Consider the following 24,178-nt stretch of genomic DNA (forward strand, 5'->3'; position numbering starts at 1 on the left):
GTTCTCGAGACATCTGTATAAATGTGTTTTAGGGGCCGACCCTTTAACTCCTTACTGGGGCCACCAACAACAAAATTTTAGTTGTCATATTGCTGAGAACATTATTAAGGTCTTCCGTTTCCAACCCCCAAAAAGTTTCTGCTTAATAACTCAAAAACGGTTAGGATTTTGATATGGATGTCGCTGGAAAAGTTGTTTGTTGGGATCTCATAAAGGTCGTAACAATAATATTTTGTTAGTGATTTGTGTAGTATGAGTGTAAAAAGCTTTACATGTTGACATGTACCTGTTTTCATTTGACAAGTTAACGAAAGTCTTTGTGCGTACAACTGGCATAAAGTTGCCGCAGAAAGTATGCTGGTTTATACAGGAGGCATTAATTTATAAGATTTTTTTTGTTGCATTTTTTGGAGTACATGCTTTTTTTTAGGAGTTTAAGTCATTGTTGTTAAGTTCTTATAGTGCACAATCATTAAAAACTGCAATTGGAAAACAAAACATTCTTTTTCTTTTCTATTTAACCACAAAATATGGAATTAAAAAACTCTATGCGTTACATTTTATTTATTAACTCCATGCATTTAAAATCTACCCTGAATCAGAGCTGTGTGTGTGTGTACCATTACGTAAGCTCTCCCTCGCCCGCGGCCGAGAAAATCGGTCACCATGCTCGCGGCTGTAGCGGTCAGCGGTTATCTAATACACGAGAGCTGTGTCTCTCATATACATGTATGAGTTTATTTAGCCGCGAACTCGATAATTGGTTTCGTTTTGATTACACATAATTTTTTTATGGATTAAACGATTGGGTGTCAATTAAGAAATCGTTCAGTTAATTAATAAAAGCAATGTCATTCTCAATCTAAAGCAATAATAGACACAGATCAATTGTGGGTTTTAAGTTTAAAATAAATAACTTCTTTTTGATAGAGTATGGTCATTATACTGCAAACTTTTCAAATCTTCCTGGGTTCTGAACTGTGCCTGTCTGTGCGTTGTACATGTACCTTTACGTAATATATCCTTCGCCAACGGCCGATGAGATCAGCCACGGCTGCACTACCTAGCGGTAATTAAGCGGGTATTTAATACACAAGATTCTCACACTGCGACGCACACTTACATGCATATGAACGTGTTTGAGTTAATATAGCCGTAAAAACAGGAACTGTTTTAATTTAATCCTATAAAAGTTTGTCCATCTTGTATTTATTCAATTGAACATTTGAGTGATATTATTGAGCGATATTACTCCAAATCGTAAACATCGTAGATGTAAGACATAAATTAATGGTTAGTTTGTTTATGTAAAATATTTTAGAAACTGCGCAAATAATGTTTTAAATCAACCCCCCCCCCCACACACACACACAAATAGTTAACCTTTAAATGATGATCATCCCTCGCACATGGCTGAGGAGAACCAGTAATCCGGGGTCGGTTCGTGTTCTTCTACATGTACCTTATCGCGCGTTCATGTTTCATATTTTGCACGGACACAACTATATTTTATTATGTTTTCAACTATTATATTCGTTTAAGATGAAAAGATTAATTCATTAAACTTGTACAGTTGATTAAGCATTGATTTAAAGATAGCATACAAGGTAGTTTAAAAATCAAATTATAATCAAAGTTCCATATGTAACATGTTTGCAGTAGGTGCTAGCACGATAACAAATGTCCTGAATTGAGGCATTCGATGATTTAAAAAAAAAATTCACATGAATTGTAAACAACCTTAGATTAAATTCTATCGGTCACATATTAATCACTTCTGTAGTTTTTCTACATGGTTGTTCGTTTCTTTGTAGAAGCGAACTCATTGCTGCCCCCTCCCGCCCCGCTGACAGGAGCTCGCGCTGGACTTTTTTAATTGTCAAAACGATATCAAGATCTATCGAAAATCACTTTTGGTGGCTTCTTCTCATGTGTAACATTTTGTTTCACTTTCCCACCCGTTTGTTTATTCGGTCAGTCTGTGTAAATTCAATCGCCATATGCGACCGAGAATCTTGTGTCGCTTCAGCGCACACAGCTCGGAACATATATAGCCCCAGGTCATCAATTGTTATATAATTGAGTAACTGTTGGAATGGTGCTTTTACATGAAATAATAAATAATAAAATCATCCAGAAAAAAAGTTACTGTAACTCAATAGTCAATACCAAAAATAAAATCCGTATGATTGCTAACTGAAATCGGTTTTTCAGTATTCGGCGGGATTTGATTTTTCTGCTAACATTAGTATTTTTATTGGTTTCAGAGATTACGATGTAAAAACACAAACAGTAAACACACCTGATATTATTTACATTGATAATGTTGAAAAATATTTAAAATTAAATTAGTCACATTCGTAAGATAAAAATGTTCTACGAACAACCGATTATTTTTTTCATATGTCGTATCATTCGCGCGTAAATAAGTATGTTCTGTACATATATATACATGAACCCAGAAAAAATTCAAAGATTACACAAAAAAGAAAGTTGTAATTAGTATTCCGGAATTTTTTTTCTGAAAGTAATTTCATTGTATTAAAAAGATCAAGAAATAAAAATGATTTAAATTTTTGACTCAATATTCGTATATATTACCGGCGCTTCGTACATGTGTAACGGCGTACAGTGTATAGATTATTATAATCTGTTTGAATTAAGTACCATGCGTAAAGATTCCCATAATAATTACTAGTAATTGCAGGGACGTATATACGTCCCTGGTAATTGCATGACTGTGTACATTGTAGGCAAATCCCTGTGTGTTAATTACTTCTAAGACTCTTTGTTTTCCATTAACTCTACACTGTAAATTCAGTTATGAGAATAAAGTTCATTGTCATTGTCATTAACAGTGGTTTAAATAATTTTCAGATAATTAATAAAATTTTTGTCATTTGAATTGTATGCTTCATCAAATACTGATTCCGATTACCTTGAAGTCATTAATTTTCCATTGGCTATTGACAAAAAAAAAGACGCTTGACCATCCAATGAAAACAAATACACAGAGGTTGATTGACAGGTTCAGCCAGGTGCAGGAGACACCCGATGTCCGAGGTTATGTGTGCTGCTTGTACAAAGTCGAATGGTCTCAGTAAGAGTTATCGATGTAAATAAATAAAAAAATATATATGCTTATCAAAACATGATCGTTTAAGTTACAGCGAAGTACATTGAAGCGTTTAATAGGGGTTTACTCCAGAAAAGTTTCTACCTAATGTTTTCACTGACCTTTGTCCAATCAGATCGTAGCTGGGCGGAGTTAAGACATTGCCGCTCGTGACTTGAATGAGAGAAAGAAAAGAGAGAGAGAAAGAGAGAGAGAGAGAGTTGAGTAAATTATAAGTAGTGCCGATAAAGTTATAATCATTAGTTATAAACTTGCAAACAAATTAATTAAGGTCTGTATATAAAAATTACATGTATATCCTATATTGTATAACTTTAAAGCTTTTTAAAGAACGATTGTGAAAAATTTTTCTTTGGCCGCGCGCCGTCGACAACATGCACATGGATAAGAATGACGTAGCTTATATTCAACTAAATTTCCTAGCATGGAGTCCGAGAATACGGACATTAAATATTCTAAAATGCGAACGAATAATCACTTATATTTACATTCTACTGTGTTTTCCCATTAAATTCCGTGATGTTTAAATGCCTCTAAATGCAACACCTATTTACTGCGTATGAATTAACGAGTAATTTACATAAGTAGTTCTCAAACAGAGATTTCTATGTTATCAGTTAAAAAATGTATTTCATGAATGTTGTCAAAACACCATGTTTTATAATTATTCAACAAAAAAGTTGACTTTATTGTTAAAAGCAACATTTCAAGAGTTATTTATCATGGATTATATTTTCATGCTCGTCGATCTCATCTCAACAGTCTATGTGAAAACCAGTTTAAACCAGTTTTACAAAACAGCTGTTCTTGCTGTTACTTATTCACTCCCTCCGTGATCTGCACTTTATATCGATTTATTTAAGTAAACAATTGATTTCTTCAGTAAGGGAATGTAAATATAAGCATTGAATGATTTATTTTTGACGTCGTCGTGTCAATAACTTCCGTCAGGTGAGCAGACAAATTATCATAACGCGCTAACGCGCGTTATTCAATTTGTCTGCTCACCTGACGGCAGTTATTGACACGACGACGTCAAAAATAAATCATTCAATGCTATAATGAACATGATGAATTTAGATGTAGTGTAAAGGAAAGGCAACGAAGGCGGATGCTTAGTGGAAAAGTAAAACGTCTAAGGTAAAGAATGTTTCACACTGAGTAACCATGAAGAAAGTTTTTATACAAAGTAAATTTACAACCTATGTTTAATTCCAGGAAGATTCGGCAAACTTTGATTTAATTATTAACGGTAACACTTGTAATAAAAACAGTTTCTTAAATATTCGTACAGTCTTCGATGTTTGACATTACCTTCTCCTATTACTGATCTACATATAGACATCGTTGTTCCCTGGTTAAAGAATTTTAAAACACTTCAAAGTTTCATAAATTTATAAGATATACTATGTCCCGAGTTTTCTCTTCCACCACTTTTTGCTTGATATTTCAATAATAGTAAATACCTTTGTGCTCAAACTACGTTCATCCACTTATATGAAAAATGTCCAGATTATATGTGTTGAAACGCCCCCTCTACCGCTTCAGGTTTCAATACACATCCCAATATTGAAAGTCTACGGGGATTTTGCATTGCATCAGCCATTAATAAGCCCGGATGATAACGTTTAAAAATTGCGCGAGGTATCCCGAGTACTTCCGAATGGAGAAAAGATGTAAACATTTCCCATTAAAAATCTCCGTAAGAAATTTTTTTTCGTTCCTGTGAAATTTTATGAGTGAAAATTGTTCAATGAAGATATCTTGGATATATTCCCTTTCATCAATTGAAAGTGAATTGAAGTGTCAGTGAGTTCCGAATGAAATCTGATGAATGTTTCACGCGGTTCTCGCACGCTTTGCCAGAAACGATTTACACGCTTTGCCCGAAACGCTAAACGGTTTACACGAAACCCTTCACAATCACACGAAACGCTAAACGGTTTACACGAAACGTAAGTCGCACGTTTTTTGGTGTAGTAGTACGTTGCAGGGTCTGTAAATTTTGTCATCACGCAACAATTCTAAACTTGCACATAGTTTTCAAAATTTTAGAAATATTTTTAAATAAAGCAGTTATCTTAGAGAAAAGGTTACGTGTTTTGTAGGCGGGTTCGGTTTTTAAATCAAAGTACTGATGTACTGACGAAAGTTGATTTTATCGAATATTATTTATTTTAAAATCAACGATATGCTAGTTTGCTTGGCAAGTAGTTTATAATCTGCATTTGAATTATGCACATTTTTATAATATGAATTCTCTTACTTTTCCGACTAGAATTTCGAGAAAACCTCTAATGAATCATGTTGTGTAATATTTTAAAATAGAATTGATTTCATCAAACTATGTTTTGGTATTCCAAATATTTCAAAAATTGTATGGATCCAACCAATAATGAACTCTAGTCTCGTTCAACCAGATGCTTGGCTGTGTCCATTAATCTCCGACAAGTAAGAAATACCAGGTCACGTGATAGCTTGATGATGCGACCTCTAAATATAGACTGACTCTCTACTTGCCGGAGATGTAAGGAGACAGCCGATGGTTGAACGAGACTTTATATTGAACTCTGGCGTAGGAATACACACGACCAAAAAAACTTCAAATTGTTCGTACCATTTAAAATCTGACTATTTCCAAGGTATTTATAAAAAAGTTTCCTTAAAAAAAATGCTTCATTATTTTCAAGAACTAAGTCTTGTCAGCGGCGATGATTTGTGCTTAGGTGCAAACACAGTTTCAGTTTCGGTATGCTAGAGTAACTGCATAGGAGAGTTGATTAAAATCAACTCCCAAAAACACAATTCCTCACATGAATCATGAGTACATGTAACAATGCTTGCTACCCTCTGAAAATTTAACTCGCCATTTAACATCTCATTTTTTAAAGAATGTTTGAAACGAATACATAAACTGTGTTCGACAGATAGTTTTCCTAAAACATTTTCTTTCTTTCTTTTTCAAAACACGTTTTATATACAGGCTTTCAATCACAACACATTTTTATAACAAAAGCAGAACTGAAAGTTTAGTCATTATAAATTATTGACACCATATCACATACATTTTCAACTCGCAGCAACAACGGAAGACCTACTCGTGGCTTTGCCACGAGCTCTGCTCTAGTTTTGAACAACTTTTGTTCTATAGTGCTATTCAAAATATTTCTCCTTCTCCTGATATTAATGATCAATTTTTCGAACTTCTGGCCCCTTAAAACCCCTAATTACGTAACATATGATTTAGATATGGTACTGTATAGATAAACAGTTGTACAATAAACATTTTTGCTTCTATAATTAATAACAAAATATTTTTCAGTAAAGAGTTATTATAAAAAGACTTTAGAGCCATCTTGGCCCCTAATATGAGGGACCAGCCCCTTTTTCTTGATATCAAATTAAAAGGTCTTGCAAATATAAAAATATTTTGTTCAACAAGTGTTCACGAATTGTTAACTGTTCTCGAGACATCTGTATAAATGTGTTTTAGGGGCCGATCCTTTAACTCCTTACTGGGGTCACTAACAACAAAATTGTAGTTATCATATTATATAGGACATTATTTTGAACAACTTTTGTTCTACATTGCCTTTCAAAATATTTCTCTTTTTTCCAATATTAATGATCAAAGTTTTGAACTTCTGGCCCCTAAAAACCCCTAATTACGTAACATATGACTTAAGTATGGTACTGTATAGATAAACAGTTGTACAATGAACATTTTTGCTTCTATAATTAATAACAAATTATTGTTACGTAAAGAGTTATTGTAAGAAAACATTAGAGCCCTCTTGGTCCCTAATATGAGAGGCCAGCCCCTTTTTCTTGATATCACATGAAAGGTCTTGCAAATAAAACCATCTTTTGCATTACATGTCTGAACAAAATATTTATACATCAAAAGATATTACAGAAAATGTGCGAAAATTTCATGGACAAAATTGGTGCTAATTTTCAGGTTCAGGCGATCTTCAAAGCCTTGCATAATTTCCATTAGTGAAGGCAATGGGGTACATCTACATACATTCATCTACAATCCGTGAAAATTTCAAGCTTCTATCTTGATTAGTTTCGGAGGAGATGCGTGGACAAAATGACCCTTAAAAATTTACAAAATCGTCAATTTCTGAAACCGGAAGTGAAGTCATAGGTTCAAAGTTTGATAACCTCGAGTATTTATGATACCAAAAAAGTTCTAAAAATTTCGTGAAAATCGGTTGAATAGTTTTTGAGATATAAGCCACCAAAAAAAGTCAGAGGAAGAATAATAATAATGAACTAGAGCAAAGCTCGTTGCAAAGCAACGAGTGGGTCTTCCGGTGGTGTCGAGAGTAAAGATAGTAGTTCCTGTAAGAAGCAGAGTTCTAAAACCAACTACAAAGAAAATAAAAAAAATATTTTTTAAAAATCGAATAATTTTTAGTACGACTTAACAATGCCTGAATGATTTCAAGAACGAATTAACTAAAACCTTTACAATATCTAGAACGACTTAATAAAAACAGTCCCGAATGTCTTCAAGTAAGCACTAACAATTTTCGAATTATCATAGGTACGAGTTAATTCAACTTTTTACATAATACTTTTTTCTTAACCAAGAATGTGGAATCAATTTCCGGAAAACTCAATCTTTAAATCCCAATATCTTTGTAATGCATCGTCCGATTTTAAAACGGATTTTAGTTTTAAATTACGCTTAATAAAAGCTCCTTTGTTGCTTTATGATTTATATCAAATTATTGGTCAGAAAAGAGTTATAATTAAAAACTTAATAGCCCTTCTGGACCCTAATTTGAGGGGTCAGCCCCTTTTTCTTGATATCAAATAAAAGGTCTCGCTAATATAAACATATTTTGTTCTACAATTGTTCACGAATGGTTAACCGTTATCTAGATATCTAAACAACTGTATTTTAGGGGCCGACTCTTTAACTCTTTACCGGGGCCACGAACAACAAAATTTATGGTATCATATAGTTTAGACCATTATTTTGAACAATTTTTGTTCTACATTGCTTTTAAAAATATTTCTCCTTTTTCAGATATTAATGATCAAAGTTTTGAATTCTGGCCCCTTTAAACCCCTAATTACGTAATATATGACTTAGGTATGATACTGTATAGATAAACAGCTGTTAAATGAACATTTTTGCTTCTATATTAATAACAAATTATTGTTCAGTAAAGAGTTCTTGTAAGAAGATTTAAGACCCCTCTTTACTCCTTATTGGAGGGGCCAGCCCCTTTTTCTTGATATTAAATGAAAGGTCTTGCAAATGTAAACATATTTTGTTCAACAAATGTTCACGAAATGTTAACCTTTCTTAGGATATCTTTACAAATGTGTTTTAGGGGCCGGCCCTTTATCTCCTTTTTGGGGCCATGAACAAAAAAATTTAAGGTGGCATAATGTACAGAACATTATTTTAAGCAACTTTTGTTCTACAATGCTTTATAAAATATTTCTTCTTTTTCATATATTAATGATCGAAATTTTGAATTTCTGGCCCCTTGAAACCCATAATTACGTAACAAATGACTTAAGTATGGTACTGTATAGATAAACAGCCCTACAATGAACATTTTTGCTTCTATAATTAATAAAAAATTATTATTCAGTAAAGTTATGGTAAGAAGACTTTACAGCCCTCTTGGCCCCTAATTTAAGGGGCCAGCCCCTTTTTCTTGATATTAAACGAAAGCCCGTGTAATTTGAAACAACTTTTGCATTACATGTTTTAACAAAATATTTATACATCAAAAGATATCACAGAAAATGTGCAAAAATTTCGTGAAAAAATTTGGTGCCAATTTTCAGGTTCGGGCGAGCCTTGAGGCCTTTAGCAATTTTCGTCATTGGAAGCATGGGGGTACATCTACATATATTAATCTTCAATCCCTGAAAATTTCAAACTTCTGTCTTGATTAGTTTCGGAGGAGATGCGTGGACAAAATGACCCTTAAAAATTAACAAAATCGTCAATATGTGAAACCGGAAGTGACGTCATCATTTTAAAATTTTATAATATGTAGCGTCGATCATGCTTTTTCTGTCCTGAAAATTTTGTGTGTATCGGTTGGATAGTTTTTGAGAAATAGCGCTCCAAAAAAGTCAGAAAAAGAAAAAAAGAATAACTAGAGCAAAGCTCGTTGCAAAGCAACGAGTGGGTCTTCCGTTAATGTCGGAAGTAAAGCTGGAACTTCCTGTAAGAAGCAGAGCTCTTATACCAATAAGAAGAGTAACTAAGATAAAAAGATGAAACAAATCGAATTATTCCTGGTACGACTTAACAAAACCCGAATGATTTTAAGTACGATTTAACAAAAACCTTTTTGATATCAAGAACGACTTTAAAAAAATCCGAATGTGTTTGAGTACGACTTAACAATTATTTTTGGTACGAGTTAATTTTTCTATAAACATTACGCTATATTTTAAACCAAGGACGCGGAATTAAAATTTCCGGAAAAATCAATTTTTAAACCCCGATATCTCTGTAATGCATCGTCTGATTTTAAAACGGATTTCAGTTTTAAATTAAGCTTAATAAAAGCTGCTTTGTTGCTTTATAATAAATATCAAATTTTGGTCAGAAAAGAGTTATCATAAAAAGACTTTAGAGCCATCTTGTACCCCCTAATTTGTGGAGCCAGCCCCTTTTTCTTGATATCAAATAAAAGGTCTCGCTAATATAAACATATTTTGTTCTACAAGTGTTCATGAATTGTAAACCGTTCTCGAGATATATGTACAAATGTGTTTTAGGGGCCGACCCTTTAACCCCTTACTGGGGCCACTAACAACAACATTTTTGGTTTAATATTGTTCAGAACATTATTTTGAACAACTTTTGTTCTACACTGCTTTTTAAAATATTTCTCCTTTTTCAGATATTAATGATCATTGTTTTGAGTTCTGGCCCCTTGAAACCCCATATGACTTAGGTATGGTACTGTATAGTTGAACAGCTGTACAATGAACATTTTTGCTTCTATAATTATTAACAAAATATTGTTCAGTAAAGAGTTATTGTAAAAAGACATTAGAGCCCTTTTGGCCCCTAATTTGAGAGGCCAGCCCCTTTTTCTTGATATCAAATTAAAGGTCTTGCAAATTTAAACATATTTTGTTCAACAAGTGTTCATCAAATGTTAACCGTTCTTGAGATATCTGTACGAATGTGTTTTAGGGGCCGACCCTTTAACTCCTAAATGGGGTCATAAACAAAAACATTTAAGGTAGCATATTGACAAGAACACCATTTTAAGCAACTTTTGTTCTACATTGCTTTTGAAAATATTTCTCCTTTTTCAGATATTAATGATCAAAGTTTTGAACTTCTGGCCCCTTGAAACCCATAATTACGTAACATATGACTTAAGTATGATACTGTATAGATAAACAGCTGTACAATGAACATTTTTGCTTCTATGATTAATAACAAATTATTGTTCAGTAAAGAGTTATTAAAAGAAGACTTTAGAGCCCCCTTGGCCCCTAATTTGAGGGGTCAACCCCTTTTTCTTGATATCAAAGGAAAGCTCGTGAAAATTGACACAACTTTTGCATTACATGTTTAAACAAATTATGTGCACATCGAAAGGTATTACAGAAAATGTGCAAAATTTTCGTGGAAAATTTTGGTGCTAATTTTCAGGTTCAGGCGAGCTTCGAGGCCTTGAGCAATTTTCATAATTGGAAGCATGGGGGTACATCTACAGACATTCATCTACAACCCCTGAAAATTTTAAGCTTCTATCTTGATTAGTTTCGGAGGAGATGCGTGGACAAAATAACCCTTAAAAATTTACAAAATCGTCTATATCTGAAACCGGAAGTGACGTCATCATAAAAAAATTTAATAATAGGTAGCGACGATGATGTTCTATCATACCTAAAAAATTCGTGGAAATTGGTTGGGTAGTTTTTGAGAAATAACGCTCCAAAAAAGTCAGAAAAAAAAAAGAATAATAAGAACTAGAGCAAAGCTCGTTGCAAAGCAACGAGTGGGTCTTCCGTTAATGTCGGAAGTAAAGCTGGTAGTTCATGTAAGAAGCAGAGCTCTTAAACCAATAACAAGAGTAACTAAAATAAAAAGATGAAAAAAATCGAATTATTCCTGGTACGACTTTACAAAACCCGAATGATTTTAAGTACGATTTAACAAAAACCTTTTTGATTTCAAGAACGACTTAACAAAAAAATCCGAATGTGTTTAAGTACGACTTAACAATTTTTTTTAGTACGAGTTAATTTTACTATAACATTATGCTATTTTTTAAACCAAGGACGCGGAAACAAAATTTCCGGAAAAATCAATGTTTAAACCCCGATATCTCTGTAATGCATCGTCTGATTTTAAAACGCATTTCAGTTTTAAATTAAGCTTAATAAAAGCTGCTTTGTTGCTTTATAATAAATATCAAATTATTGGTTAGAAAAAGTTATCATAAAAAGACTTAGTAGCCCTTGTACCCCCTAATTTGTGGGGCCAGCCCCTTTTTCTTGATATCAAATAAAATGTCTCGTTAATAAAAACATATTTTGTTCTACAAGTGTTCATGAATTGTAAACCGTTCTCGAGATATATGTACAAATGTGTTTTAGGGGCCGACCCTTTAACCCCTTACCGGGGCCACTAACAACAAAATTGTTGGTTTAATATTGTTCAGAACATTATTTTGAACAACTTTTGTTCTACATTGCTTTTTAAAATATTTCTCCTTTTTCAGATATTAATGATCAGAGTTTTGAGTTCTGGCCCCTTGAAACCCCTAATTACGTAACATATGACTTAAGTATGATACTGTATAGATAAACAGCTGTACAATGAACATTTTTGCTTCTATGATTAATAACAAATTATTGTTCAGTAAAGAGTTATTAAAAGAAGACTTTAGAGCCCCCTTGGCCCCTAATTTGAGGGGTCAACCCCTTTTTCTTGATATCAAAGGAAAGCTCGTGAAAATTGACACAACTTTTGCATTACATGTTTAAACAAATTATGTGCACATCGAAAGGTATTACAGAAAATGTGCAAAATTTTCGTGGAAAATTTTGGTGCTAATTTTCAGGTTCAGGCGAGCTTCGAGGCCTTGAGCAATTTTCATAATTGGAAGCATGGGGGTACATCTACAGACATTCATCTACAACCCCTGAAAATTTTAAGCTTCTATCTTGATTAGTTTCGGAGGAGATGCGTGGACAAAATAACCCTTAAAAATTTACAAAATCGTCTATATCTGAAACCGGAAGTGACGTCATCATAAAAAAATTTAATAATAGGTAGCGACGATGATGTTCTATCATACCTAAAAAATTCGTGGAAATTGGTTGGGTAGTTTTTGAGAAATAACGCTCCAAAAAAGTCAGAAAAAAAAAAGAATAATAAGAACTAGAGCAAAGCTCGTTGCAAAGCAACGAGTGGGTCTTCCGTTAATGTCGGAAGTAAAGCTGGTAGTTCATGTAAGAAGCAGAGCTCTTAAACCAATAACAAGAGTAACTAAAATAAAAAGATGAAAAAAATCGAATTATTCCTGGTACGACTTTACAAAACCCGAATGATTTTAAGTACGATTTAACAAAAACCTTTTTGATTTCAAGAACGACTTAACAAAAAAATCCGAATGTGTTTAAGTACGACTTAACAATTTTTTTTAGTACGAGTTAATTTTACTATAACATTATGCTATTTTTTAAACCAAGGACGCGGAAACAAAATTTCCGGAAAAATCAATGTTTAAACCCCGATATCTCTGTAATGCATCGTCTGATTTTAAAACGCATTTCAGTTTTAAATTAAGCTTAATAAAAGCTGCTTTGTTGCTTTATAATAAATATCAAATTATTGGTTAGAAAAAGTTATCATAAAAAGACTTAGTAGCCCTTGTACCCCCTAATTTGTGGGGCCAGCCCCTTTTTCTTGATATCAAATAAAATGTCTCGTTAATAAAAACATATTTTGTTCTACAAGTGTTCATGAATTGTAAACCGTTCTCGAGATATATGTACAAATGTGTTTTAGGGGCCGACCCTTTAACCCCTTACCGGGGCCACTAACAACAAAATTGTTGGTTTAATATTGTTCAGAACATTATTTTGAACAACTTTTGTTCTACATTGCTTTTTAAAATATTTCTCCTTTTTCAGATATTAATGATCAGAGTTTTGAGTTCTGGCCCCTTGAAACCCCTAATTACGTAACATATGACTTAAGTATAGTACTGTATAGTTGAACAGCTGTACAATGAACATTTTTGCTTCTATAATTAATAACAAAATATTGTTCAGTAAAGAGTTATTGTAAAAAGACATTAGAGCCCTTTTGGCCCCTAATTTGAGAGGCCAGCCCCTTTTTCTTGATATCAAATTTAAGGTCTTGCAAATTTAAATATATTTTGTTCAACAAGTGTTCATGAAATGTTAACCGTTCTTGAGATATCTGTACAAATGTGTTTTAGGGGCCGACCCTTTAACTCCTAAATGGGGTCATAAACAAAAACATTTAAGATAGCATATTGACAAGAACACCATTTTAAGCAACTTTTGTTCTACATTGCCTTTAAAAATATTTCTCCTTTTTCAGATATTAATGATCAAAGTTTTGAACTTCTGGCCCCTTGAAACCCCTAATTACGTAACATATAACCTAAGTATGATACTGTATAGATAAACAGCTGTACAATGAACATTTTTGCTTATATAATTAATAACAAATTATTGTTCAGTAAACAGTTATTGTAAGAAGACTATAGAGCCCCCTTGGCCCCTAATTTGAGGGGCCAGCCCCTTTTTCTTGATATCAAAGGAAAGCTCGTGAAAATTGAAACAACTTTTGCATTATATGTTTTAACAAATTATGTGCACATCGAAAGGTACTACAGAAAATGTGCAAAAATTTCGTGAAAAAATTTGGTGCTAGTTTTCAGGCTCAGGCGAGCTTCAAGGCCTTGAGCAATTTTTATAATTGGAAGCATGGGGGTACATCTATAGACATTCATCTACAACCCCTGAAAATTTTAAGCTTCTATCTTGATTAGTTTCGGAGGAGATGCGTGGACAAAATGACCCTTAAAAATTTACAAAATCGTCTATATCTGAAACCGGAAGTGACGTCATCATGCACAAATTTAATAATATGTAGCGACGATAATGTTCTATCACTCCTAAAAATTTCGTGCAAATCGGTTGGGTAGTTTTTGAGAAATAACGCCCCCAAAAAGTCAGAAAAAGAAAAAAAAGAATAATAAGAATAAAGAAAAAGAAACCGTAGAATAACAAGAGGGTCTTCCGTTGGAAACGGAAGACCCTAATAAAGAAAAAGAAACCGTAGAATAACAAGAGGGTCTTCCGTTGGAAACGGAAGACCCTAAAAAGAAACCGTAGAATAACAAGAGGGTCTTCCGTTGGAAACGGAAGACCCTAATAATAAGAACTAGACACGATCTCGTTGCGAGCAACGAGGAGGTCTTCCGTCTGATTTTAAAATTTGGGATATATGTTCGATCTTGATTTTGCTGTGAACATCTAAACATGTTTAAGAATAGAAAAACAGGGTGTACATTCTAAGGGCAAGAAACTATTTTGTTTCAGGTGTAAGAGCTTTGTTCAACAAGTGTTTGCAAATTCGCAGATATCTGAGAAAAACGTTTAAGGGGCCGGTCCATTTTCTCCTTATTGGGGCCACTGTGCCAAAGTTTGAAGGTTGCAAGATTAAGGTTGTAAGATAAATATATTTGCTTCTATAATACATTACAAAATATACCTCGGTAAAGAGATAGAGAACAACACTTTAGAGCTCTTTTAGGTCCCTAATATTAGGGGCCAGCCCCTTTTTCGTGGTATCAAATGAAAGGTCATTTAATTTCAAAGAAATTTTGTTGAACAGTTGTTAGGAAATTCGTTACTGTTTTCGAGATATCTGAGAAAAAAAGTTTTAGGGGACGGTCCGTTATCTCCTTATTCAGGCTACTGAACCAAATTTTGAAGGTTGGATTATGTTAGGTAAATCATTTTGAGCATGTTTTTTTCTATACTGCATTTCAAAATATTATTCCTTTTGGAGGTATAGGTGATCAAAGTTTTGAATTTTGCACCCCAAAAAATCCCTAATTCCGTAACACATGAGAAAATCGTTATGTTGTTGGACTTTATAACTGCAAGATAATCATATTTGCTTCTATAATCCATTTCAAAATTTCCCTAGGCGATTAGCTATAGCTATAAGATTTTAGAGCCCTCTAGGTCTCTAATATATGGGGCCAGCACCATTTTCTTGGTATCAAATGAAAGGTTATTTAATCTTAAAGACATTTTAATTAGTTGTTTAGAAATTTGCTACCGTTTTTGAGATATCTGAGAAAAACATTTTAGGGGCCGGGCCCTTTTCTCCATATATGGGTCGCTGAACCACAATTTGAAGGTTGCATGTTGTTAAGTACATCAATGGAAGACCTTAATAAAAAGGGGAAACAATAAGGTCTTCCGTTGGAAACGGAAGACCTTAATAATAAGAAAAGTGAATTAGAAACAATAGAATAATAGAAGGGTTTTTCGCTGAAGACGGAAGACCCTAAAAATTAAAGCCTGTATCTGTCTAAATCTTAATGGAAGAGTATTTTCAACTTGTACTACAATCCAACAACCCCTAGTTTATGCTGAAAATCCCCAAAAAGAGAGAAGAAATTGGCTCCGGCGAGAATAGAACACACAGACTTTGCCGGTGTCAAAACATGGCTGACGCGAAATAATTCCCGAATTTCTTTTTGAATTTGTGGCGTTCGGGACAGGAGCTAAATGTTTGTATGAGATGAAAAACAACGTGTGAGATGTCTGACTACACAGGTTTGGTAACAGCGCGAGGTCATTTGAAATATTGATACGCGTTGGTGTCTGGAGGGGGGTGAAAAGACCCGATCTTGATTTTCGTCGTAAATAAATCGAAAGTAGAATTTTGAGGTGTGGATCTCGGATTCGGTTAACGACATTTAGGGGAAGTAAAGTCCTAAAACAATGACTGATGCATTTTGCACATGTATTTCAGTGCTGTGATTTTTTTCCCGTGTCGTTTACTATTGTGTTTGACTGTTGTATTTCAACAAGATTGATAAAATCTTTATAAATGTTGAAATAACGAAATCAGTAACACGTAAATTTACTTGGTAAAAATTTGATGAGAGTAATTTCCACAGTTCTAACATCCATAAGTAGTTCACACGTTATCGTAGCTACAGACTAAACGGAAAACAAGAAATATGCATGCAACAGAAATATTACGCGGCTGCTTACATCCCTAGATCTGTGTAAATTTTAAGTCCCCGTACTGGCTATACCCGCCGCTTGGTCTCAGAAATTTCTTTTTAATTGTTCAATCCGCTGCATATTTGGCAGACAATAAGAATGGAGTCCGAGGTACATTCACACAAAATGTCATTAGGATTGAGTGAAGGGCTCGGGAGTTAGAATTTTTTTCTACAGTACATGTCAAGCACGACAATTGAAACTCAAATGCCAAAAAGTTCATAACTCTGTTAATAATGAACGAATTGGTCTGGTAATTAGTACAGTAATCTAGAATGGTACTAAGTTGAAATTAAAGGTCCGAGATAAAAGATCAAGTAAAATCGGGCCAGTAAAACTAACTGAATTTATGAAGGGGGGGGGGGGCGGTCGGTGACTTCTATATTAAACGGAAAATACTAAATTCCCAATAATACTAGAGTTTGATATACATGCATGACCTTTATTTTGCTATTTACCAGCTAAACGTGATTTGAAAATAGAATGAAAAATCCTTTGATTTTAAACAGACTCTTTTCTTTAATTTCTATATCATCTTTTTCTTTTACAAATAAATCATAAATGTATTGGACTTCTCGCCCTTGTTTTTGTTTCTGATATATGTATAAGAGCTTTGATTGAAACATTTAGATCCCTCTTATCATCTAATTTGAGGGGCTAGCCCCTTTTTCTTGATATCAATGAAAGGTCCCTTAATATTAAACACATTTTGTTGAACAAGTGTTTAGAAATTTGTTACTGTTTTTGAGATATTTGGGAAAGATTGTTTTAGGGGCCGACCCTTTATCCCCTTATAAGGACCATTAAACGAAACTTTGGTGGTTTAATATTATTACGATTATTATTCTGAGTATCTTCTCTTCAAGAATGCATTTCAAAATATTTCTCCTTTTTAAGAAATAAATGATCAAAATATTGGATTTCTAGCCCCTTTAAAATCCAAATTATGTTACATATCAGAAAATTTTTAACAGATATAGGTAGATAACTGGAAGATAAACATTTTTGCTTCTATAATGCATTACAAAATATTTTTCATTTAAGAGATATAGATAAAGACTTTAGACCCCTCTTGGCCCCTAATATGAGGGGTCAGCCCCTTTTGCTTGATGTCAGTTAAAAGATCTTTTATAGATAAATTTTTGATGCTCTACATGTGTTAGCAAAATATTGGTTAGAAGAAAGATATTCGTGATCAAATCTCAAATTTCGTAAAAATTGTCCAACAAATTTAACATCAACATTTTCAGTTCCGGGCGAGCTTCAAGAATGATCACTTCTGATCAAATCTAAAACAAGCAAGCAAATCTACCATAACCACTCTATCTTGCATATAAATTTCAAGTCCCTAACTATAACAGTTTTTGAGGAGATGTGTGGACAATATCATGTTCCAAAATACATGAAAAAGGGAGATAATTCAGAAGCGGAAGTGAATTTTCAGACAGGAAGTAAGATACAAAGATATATTCACCTAAGACATCATCCCTGTAAAAATCATTAAAATCGATTGAGAAATGGCTGAGAAATTAAGGGTGACTACCAAGAAAAAAAATAATAATATAGAAGAATGAGAACGCGTAGAAAAACAGTAAGGTCTTCCGCTGAAGACGGAAGACCTTAATAAAGAAAAAGAAACCGTAGAATAACAAGAGGGTCTTCCGTTGGAAACGGAAGACCCTAAAAAGGTCTTCCGTTTGAAACTGAAGACCTTAATAATAATAAGAAGAAGAAAAGTGAAAAAGAAACAATAGAATGATAGAAGGGTATTCCGCTGAAGACGGAAGACCCTAATAATCTTAACCAGCACAAAAATAGTAAGGTCTTTCGTTAGAACGGAAGACCTTAATAATGTGATGCAATATTACATTGTATAGTTGTGTATTTAAGAAATAAAGCACGAGTTTTCGTGAATTTTGCAGAATAACCTCCGTTGTTTTGAAATATAAAAGCTGAGGCTTTTATATTTCAAACAACATTTCGAGACCGAGGAAGTTATCCTGCAACATTCACGATAACAAGAACTTTATTTCTATTCTACTAACAGCTCAGTATTTCTACAGATCGTTTCTCCTATAGAGAGACGATCTAGGTCATTTTTACGGCTGTTCCGTGTAACCCCAACGGTTTTGTAGTAATCTTTACTTGTGTATCGATCAAAGGAATCACATGCAGACGACAGAATAATTTTTCTTTGGATTTTTAATACTCTTTACTTATTTATGAAATATCTTTGAATCATATTCCTTATATTATAAAGGCAATTGAATACGATTTTTACTACTACACGTTATATATTTTATGTAAAAGCAGGCAGTGAAAATGTGCTAGGGAGGTCCTAGGAACTGCCGCATTGATTTCTTAAAAATAAACATTTGAGGCAATACACATCGTTTTGACTGGAACTAACACGTGAAATTGACATGGTTTTAAAACTTTTTACGGTTTGAAGTTGTACTTTCATGATCAGTGCGAGACAAATAGGAATTTTTGATTTGATAATTTACTGATGACGTTTATTGTATATTGGAGAATAATGTCCGCGGGATCTCTTTAATCTCGGCAATAACTTTAGTAGAATGATAAATATTGTATTATACAATACAGAATGAAAGTTATATATAATATGATAAAAATCGTATCATATGATATAATACGATATCGGTCATACATTGTACCACACTACAACATACAATATTTTGATAAAGATCATAAACTATGATTTTCATATAATATGATATAGGTGGTCTCTTAAATGCGATGCATCATCTTGGTGACCTCTGTAATCTTTAAATACCTATGTTTTGATCACTTAGAACTGCTCAGCTGCAGATTTAAAGTGAAGATTAATGAACCTCAAAATATATGACAGAGGGTCATTGGTGTTCATTCTACAACAATTTGATGAGAAAACGGTTGAACCTTGCACATTTAAATTGTAGTCAAGATATCCTTAGTTTATAGGAAATATCAATTATTAATGTAATGCGCGCAACACTTTCATCTGAAGGAAAGATAAATATAGATAAGTGAACAGTTAGGTTGGGGTCTTTACATATGTTCTGCATCTCTCTAAAAATAAATCCTCTAGAAATACCAATATCTACATATACAACAAGGCTTGCACCATTGTCACGACAGCCGTCGTGTGTGCTCAGTCAAGCACAGCATGATTGTTTACTATTTACAGTTTTTTCTATGATACATTGTAATAGATGAACAAAATAAAACAAAATACAGAAATATTGTCACTGTTGTAAAGTTATCATTGGATGGCACATGGGGTCGGAATTGTCCCTTTTACTATCATACTCCTGAAAACTGGCTTTTTAGTATGTCTTCGACAATTTCAATGGCATTGTGTTCAATCCATTCTGGTTTTACAATTGGGAAGGATAGGGATATTTAAAAAAGAAATCAACCTTTTGACAGCATGAAAATACACTCGGCCTTATCAAGCATTTCACCGTTATGGCATTAACAGCCCACTATACAAGACACAAAAGAGCATAAACTGAACATAGCATTAAAGATAAAAACGTGATTTAAGTACAATAACCATGTATACTACACGGTGTAACAAGATACAAGATTGCGTGCGTATTTTCCCCATTATACAGCACAAAAACATGGACTACAGTAAGTCTAAAAACAGATGAACACACTTTAGTAAACACCTCATGTCTATAAATTGCAACATAAAATAGAAAATATATACAGACACATCATACATTTTCTATTCGTAAGGCAATTGCTCACTGTACTAAAAATACATCTAAAATTCATATGTAACATAAATTCAATTACCCATAGTAGGAGAAAAGTCTGTAAAATCGTGGTGCAGTGTATCAAGCTCTGCAATGTGGCAGTTTAAATAATAGGAAAAGACAATATAAACAAAGTGACCAATAAACTGGAGTTTTTATCTAGGTTGCCTGCAGGTACAAGAAGCTTTTTGGCAGCAAAACTCCTTAAGAATCCATGCAGGAATTCATCTTCACATTCAACTGTAGAGAAAGTTATTGTAATAACTATTTGATATACATTGAATACTGAAAAACTGAAAACAGATTCAATAGCACTTGTACTAAAAATATTCCCCTTTTTAATACCCTTGCACTAACATTTTAAAATGCATATCATAATTTAAATAGCAATATTTGAAATACACGAATTGCAAGTATTATAATGCATTATCTATGTAATAACATTTTCTCACAGATAAGAGTTGTGTGTCCATCGGCAACAGGTGTTTTCTTGCTGAACCAACATGTATCAGGTAAACAAATTTTCGGTAAAAGTAAAATACTTTTAAAAAGTCTTAAAATTTATTACATTGAAAGTATCTCTTCATGCAAGATGTGATTTCTAACGTGCAATGTTTCATATTTTAAGCTTTTTGAAAAAAATGGGATTTAATTTTCAATTAGAACTATCACAACGAACTATGTATCAACCATTCCTGGCAAGACAGCTTCTATAGAAGATACTTATTTAAGGAAAAGCTGGGTCTGGATTTTGACTCTTCTTGGTGTAGGTGCGCTGATATGCATACCTGTCATCATGTTCTGTTATAGAATTAAGAGTAAAGGTAATTTTCTTTCTAATTCCATTTTCAAAAATACATTTTAGAGTTCATATTCTGGTACATGTACATTATCTATTGATTCGTGAAGATTTGTATCAATACATCCTTGATCAATACCGATTATAATATGTTTTCTATCAAACATATCAAGCTATTTCAAGACAGCTTAAATGATACAACTGTTTTGAATACTCAAGAAGAATTATTCCCTGTAGTGATGCAACTTTTAGAATATTTTGATTGAACTCCTTTGGATATAACAACTTTATTAACAAAAGTACATGTAACAACGATACTTACTTACATACCGAGAACCATGCATTTTTCATGATTCAGCCAGACACACACCCTTTACCATGAATTTTGGTCGTTTCAATACTTTATTTTAGATAAAGAAACAAACAGAATAAATGGTTACTGCAAGTCAGATGATGAAAAAATTGCTGGGAGAAACAACTGGAAAAATAAAAGAGAAAAGTCCCTGAAAATAGCTTCCGAAAAAAAGGAAAACAACGTTTTAAAACGTTTACTTAACAACGCCGATGATGATAAATCGGATAAGGAAAACATAGCAAGTCCAAAATACGTTGCTTGGCAAAGCAGACATGACAGTAAAGTACAATGCTTATTAGATAACTCTGCGGATGTAAATTGTTGTAGTTCACAAAGCTTTAATCCCCTTCCTGTAGCTTCTCAAACTGGACATGAAAGCACTGTACGACCTTTAATTGAAAACGGTGCAGATGTTAACTTATTTCAGAAAAACGTATCAAGTCCTCTTTTTATTGCTTGTGAAAGTGGAGATGATAGCATGGTAGAGTTTTTTATCAAAAACAATGCGGATGTTAACTTATGTGACTCAGACGGATTCAGCCCCCTTGCTATCGCTTTTACCAATGGATATAAAAGCATTGTACAATTTTTAATTGAAAACGGCGCAGATGTTAACTTATTTCGGAAAAACGTATCAAGTCCTCTTTTTATTGCTTGTGAAAGTGGAGATGATAGCATGGTAGAGTTTTTTATCAAAAACAATGCGGATGTTAACTTATGTAACTCAGACGGATTCAGCCCCCTTGCTATCGCTTTTACCACAGAATATAAAAGCATTGTACAATTTTTAATTGAAAACGGCGCAGATGTTAACTTATTTCAGAAAAACGTATCAAGTCCTCTTCATATTGCTTGTCAAAGTGGAGATGATAGCATGGTAGAGTTTTTTATCAAAAACAATGCGGATGTTAACTTATGTGACTCAGACGGATTCAGCCCCCTTGCTATCGCTTTTACCAATGGATATAAAAGCATTGTACAATTTTTAATTGAAAACGGCGCAGATGTTAACTTATTTCAGAAAAACGTATCAAGTCCTCTTCATATTGCTTGTCAAAGTGGAAATGATAGCATGGTATAGTATTTTATCAAAAACAATGCGGATGTTAACTTATGTAACTCAGCCGGATTCAGCCCCCTTGCTATCGCTTTTACCAATGGATATAAAAGCATTGTACATTTTTTAATTGAAAACGGCGCAGATGTTAACTTATTTCGGAAAAACGTATCAAGTCTTTTTCATTTGGCTTGTCAAAGTGGAAATGATAGCATGGTATAGTTTTTTTTTATCAAAAACAATGCGGATGTTAACTTATGTAACTCAGCCGGATTCAGCCCCCTTGCTATCGCTTTTACCAAAGGATATAAAAGCATTGTACAATTTTTAATTGAAAACGGCGCAGATGTTAACTTATTTCGGGAAAACGTATCAAGTCCTCTTTTTATTGCTTGTCAAAAGGGAAATGATAGCATGGTAGAGTTTTTTTTTATCAAAAACAATGCGGATGTTAACTTATGTGACTCAGACGGATTTAATGTTTTTCTGTCGCATTAAATTATTTTAATACAACTCTTTCTTTGTATACGTATTAATGCTCTTTTAGAGCCCTACTCAGTATTCTGAAGAAGAAGAAGAAGAAGAAGAAGAAGATACGTTAACATATTATTGCTTGTCAAAGTGGAAATGATAGCATGGTAGAGTTTTTTATCAAAAACAATGCGGATGTTAACTTATGTGACTCAGACGGATTCAGCCCCCTTGCTATCGCTTTTACCAATGGATATAAAAGCATTGTATAATTTTTAATTGAAAACGGCGCAGATGTTAACTTATTTCGGAAAAACGTATCAAGTCCTCTTTTTTTTGCTTGTGAAAGTGGAGATGATAGCATGGTAGAGTTTTTTATCAAAAACAATGCGGATGTTAACTTATGTAACTCAGACGGATTCAGCCCCCTTGCTATCGCTTTTACCACAGAATATAAAAGCATTGTACAATTTTTAATTGAAAACGGCGCAGATGTTAACTTATTTCAGAAAAACGTATCAAGTCCTCTTCATATTGCTTGTCAAAGTGGAGATGATAGCATGGTAGAGTTTTTTATCAAAAACAATGCGGATGTTAACTTATGTGACTCAGACGGATTCAGCCCCCTTGCTATCGCTTTTACCAATGGATATAAAAGCATTGTACAATTTTTAATTGAAAACGGCGCAGATGTTAACTTATTTCAGAAAAACGTATCAAGTCCTCTTCATATTGCTTGTCAAAGTGGAAATGATAGCATGGTATAGTATTTTATCAAAAACAATGCGGATGTTAACTTATGTAACTCAGACGGATTCAGCCCCCTTGCTATCGCTTTTACCAATGGATATAAAAGCATTGTACATTTTTTAATTGAAAACGGCGCAGATGTTAACTTATTTCGGAAAAACGTATCAAGTCTTTTTCATTTGGCTTGTCAAAGTGGAAATGATAGCATGGTATAGTTTTTTTTTATCAAAAACAATGCGGATGTTAACTTATGTAACTCAGCCGGATTCAGCCCCCTTGCTATCGCTTTTACCAAAGGATATAAAAGCATTGTACAATTTTTAATTGAAAACGGCGCAGATGTTAACTTATTTCGGGAAAACGTATCAAGTCCTCTTTTTATTGCTTGTCAAAAGGGAAATGATAGCATGGTAGAGTTTTTTTTTATCAAAAACAATACGGATGTTAACTTATGTGACTCAGACGGATTCAATGTTTTTCTGTCGCATTAAATTATTTTAATACAACTCTTTCTTTGTATACGTATTAATGCTCTTTTAGA

At 33.4% G+C, this 24,178-nt stretch overlaps 1 protein-coding gene across 1 annotated transcript in view; it reads left to right on the plus strand.

The window, feature by feature from the left end:
* Positions 1-23,047, plus strand: part of LOC136271483 (uncharacterized) — a 65,176-nt gene extending 42,129 nt beyond the window's left edge. Inside the window, exons 4-7 of the mRNA XM_066071586.1 lie at positions 20,660-20,717; positions 20,869-21,029; positions 21,416-21,741; positions 22,964-23,047. Coding sequence (XP_065927658.1) covers positions 20,660-20,717; positions 20,869-21,029; positions 21,416-21,741; positions 22,964-23,047 — 629 coding nt within the window. The remainder of the gene's footprint in view (positions 1-20,659; positions 20,718-20,868; positions 21,030-21,415; positions 21,742-22,963) is intronic.
* The last annotated feature ends 1,131 nt before the right edge of the window (positions 23,048-24,178 follow it).

The sequence above is a fragment of the Magallana gigas genome, chromosome 9, assembly GCF_963853765.1.
Source record: "Magallana gigas chromosome 9, xbMagGiga1.1, whole genome shotgun sequence".
In the NCBI taxonomy this organism is placed as follows: domain Eukaryota; kingdom Metazoa; phylum Mollusca; class Bivalvia; order Ostreida; family Ostreidae; genus Magallana; species Magallana gigas.